This window comes from Ixodes scapularis, unplaced genomic scaffold, assembly GCF_016920785.2.
Source record: "Ixodes scapularis isolate PalLabHiFi unplaced genomic scaffold, ASM1692078v2 PGA_scaffold10__122_contigs__length_95168666, whole genome shotgun sequence".
NCBI classification, from domain to species: Eukaryota; Metazoa; Arthropoda; class Arachnida; order Ixodida; family Ixodidae; genus Ixodes; species Ixodes scapularis.
The window spans coordinates 63,836,624-63,840,038 of record NW_024609836.1 but is presented as its reverse complement, the minus strand read 5'-3'; the positions used below and the strand labels follow the sequence as shown (position 1 = coordinate 63,840,038).

Below are 3,415 nucleotides of genomic sequence, written 5' to 3'. Positions count from 1 at the left end.
TTAGGCACCCCCCTAATTTCAATTCCTAAAAAAAACCCTGCTACATACGTGTTCGAAGCATTCATATGTGTGAAGAGAACATTTTTCAGACATTTTTTAGGCGTGTACGCGGTGATTTCTGTTATTGTGTCTGAAGCGAACCCAGTTTTCTGTATGACGCATTAGTAGTGCACTTGCTGATTCGGGGGAGATCCGTATAGACGATGACGCCACTGACACATTGCACGTTTTTCTTTTATAAAACGTCACATTATGAAAAGCGGCGTTAATAAAAAGAAATGGCCTCTAGGACTTTTTAGAAACATCTGGACGCGTAGGAATAGTTCTGGGACGCGTAAAGTTTTCTCTGCAGGCACTTGCCACATGTCCTCAAGTTCTGTCTCGCGAATGGTGTTGGTGACCATTACCTTCCTCGTTTCGGGTAAAGCAAGAAAAGCTAAACCGATCAAAGTGAACATCACCGCACTTACCGCCATGGCGAGAGCTCGATTAATTGGCGGGTTGGGCCCCGTGATCAAGAGCACTAGCACGCTTCCGCTCCTACCGAACATGGTGCCTAAGGAAAAGCTCGTGGCTCGAAGCACAGTGGGGAATATCTCCAACAAATACACAAATATCGTCATTGAAATCATTTCCAGAACAATTACCTTAATGATAATTGTGACAATGGGCAGGATTCTGTCGTCCTTTTGCCAATCCAGCCAAGTCTGAAAGCCTAGCACGACCGACATGTGTAACATGGCGACGCAAATCATCTTGCGCCGGCTCAGGTAGTGCACGATATACAAGAAAGCTATCGAACCAAGTAGCCGCGCAACTATTAGGGTTATGTGCACCGTCCGGTTTTCTACCAAGGTTTTGTTAAGATTGGTGTCGTAGAGGTGAAGGAGCGTCATGAATGCACTCGAAAAAAGGGTGACGGATCGGAAACGCAGAGAACTGTTCAGGACAAGGTCTAAGGGGCTCGCTTGTTGAACGTTCGTTTGCGTGTTGCCCCTCCGCAACATCACGTACTTGATGTGATTCATCTTGGCCTTCACGTCGTCTAGGGGGTAGCGGTTTACCTTTGCAGCCGAGAGCACTGCGCGCTCGGTACCTTGGATGTCGCCCAAGGCCAGCAGCCAACAAGGAGACTCTTCAATGGCGTAGGAAGCGAACAGGAGGAAGCTTGTCGCCACCATAAGTATCGCTTGAGCCAGCCTCCAGTGTCCACCTACCGCCAGTAAGAGGAATTGGAACAGTGTCAGCCCCGCGGATGTGCACGAGGAGGCAAAGGAGCAGAAGACGACGCGATGCGTTGTCTCCGTCACCTCGAACAGCAGAACTGCCGCCATGTTCAAAACCGTCAAAGATGTCGCCGATGTCAGAAAGCGCAAGATGATAAACGTGAACACCGTGTTGGAGACGATTATGGCCGTGCCAGAGGCGACTAGCAGTAACAGCGCGACCACGAAAACCGGTTTGCGGCCAAAGCTGTCCCCGAAGTACCCGATCACGCTCCCGGCGACGGCTCCACCGAAGTATACGAGCGAATGGAGCAAAAGGAGCCGGTGTCTGTGGCAAACCAGGTTCCACTCGCTGATGATGGACTTCCCCGTGGTCGCCAGAGCGTAGTCCCACTCGTCGCAGAAGACCACGGTTTGGTTCTCCGTCGCATTTCCCGCGTCCAGTGGAGGCTCGTAGCGGGTGCATTTGCTGAACGTGCCGTCCGGTTCCACGGGGATGCTCTGATTCTTCCAGACGTCGGTCGGCATGTAAGCTAGCTCCGGCGGTGGCCTGCACCAGTGTTCGATGGACTGTGCGAATACCACGGTAACGAGACTGTCGCTTACTGCGATGAAGATGGAAATCGTGGTGCACAGCAGTGCCAGTTGTTGGAAAGTGCCATGTCCGAAAATAAGCGCTGCGTCTAATGCGGCAGTTTGGGCGCTGGCGGTGCAGGCTTTTGTCAGAAGAAACGAGCCCTTCATCTTGAGATGCGTCTGGGCAAAGCGTAGAGTCGAATGAAGAACACGCGATCTTAAAATGCTCGCGATGCTCGTTCCCTGACATGCTTCTGGCGCTCGAGCTCGAGCCAGTATAGACGCTTTGCACGCGCGCCAGATTATATCCGCCATTTCTGACCTCTTGTTTTACCGATATAATGAGCCACTGAAACGGGCGGTTACGAGCCTCTCAAATGATAATGCTGGGAGAAGGACAAGGTAGAATATATAATACCAATAACCTGGCCTGCAATGATAATATTGAAGTGAAGCGAACGGAAGAAGAGGAAATAAAAGCTGAAGGGCGGTTATAACGGCGCCCATTCAGGGCTGCCGCGAAGCGTCTCTATCGTTCTTGCTCAGTGACGCTACCGGAAGTAAACTTTTTTATTGGTGCGGTGAACTAGAATATAAAATCTTATATTTCACTCTACTATTAACGACGGGATTGTAGCGTTGCAAGTGGGCTGAAAAAACAGAGCGCTTCCGCGGCGGGCAGAATAAGAATCGGGCAGCCATTCCCATTCCCTGGCTTTATTCTACATCCTCTTCTTCGTCCCCGCCGCTATATACGGTGGTGACGCGCAAACATAAAATCTACATGACTACATCACTTCCCCCGACAAGCAAAGAAATAAACAGAGCGAAACGCTTTTCAGGAGCTGACGGAGTCCCTGGGTCTTGTAGGAGGGTACCTTGTACGGACCGGTCGTGCTGTTCCGGATAGATCAGGGCCAGGGGCTTCAACTAGAGCCACTCTAGCTTCAACGAATCGCTGGTTTCTTTCGTCCTCCTCCACGTCGAGCTGTTGTTCAACTTCCGGAGTCGGACGTGGTCCTTCACTGGATCTTTGAGCTTCGTTGGGTTGCAGGTCTCGTCTCTCCCCCACGTCGATGTGTTGCAAAATGTTCAGCTTCCTGGTGAGGGTGAGGATGACGCGTATTCATGGCGTTTTCTTCCTTTGCATAATCCGCATTGATCAATTCATTATGTACTCTGAGCTTCGCACTCGTGGGTAGAAGTTTGAAAAAACTTGAGTTCCTTCCCTACCGAAAAATCCGGTATAACTTTTCACTATCCGGATTATGGAACCGGAAATTTGTTACTGGAAACCCGAAATCCAGATTGCACACGAAGGAATAATTTCTGAAAACCTAAATTCCAGATAGAGTCCAGATAGAATCCAAATAGATTTCCGGTTCCATAATCCGGATAGCGAAAGGTTATACCGGACTTTTCGGTAGGGTTGTGATCATTTTCTGATCTCTCTGAGCAGTTACCTGCGTCCCCTTTGATTTCGACCACTTTATATGACTGCGGGTCATAAGGAGGAGTGAGCTTGTTCGACGGAGGCTGTCTACAAAGTACCCGATCTCCGACTTCGAGGTTGTGGGGTCTCGGATGTCTGTGTTCATCTGCGTAAATCTTGT

The 3,415-nt window shown here is 49.9% G+C and overlaps 1 protein-coding gene across 1 annotated transcript; it reads right to left on the bottom strand.

Moving 5' to 3' along the window:
- Positions 1 to 245: 245 nt before the first annotated feature.
- LOC120851091 (solute carrier family 22 member 7-like) lies at positions 246 to 1,970 on the bottom strand. The gene has a single exon (XM_040223643.1). The coding sequence runs from the start codon at positions 1,968 to 1,970 to the stop codon at positions 246 to 248; it is 1,725 nt and encodes a 574-aa protein (XP_040079577.1).
- Positions 1,971 to 3,415: the final 1,445 nt, after the last annotated feature.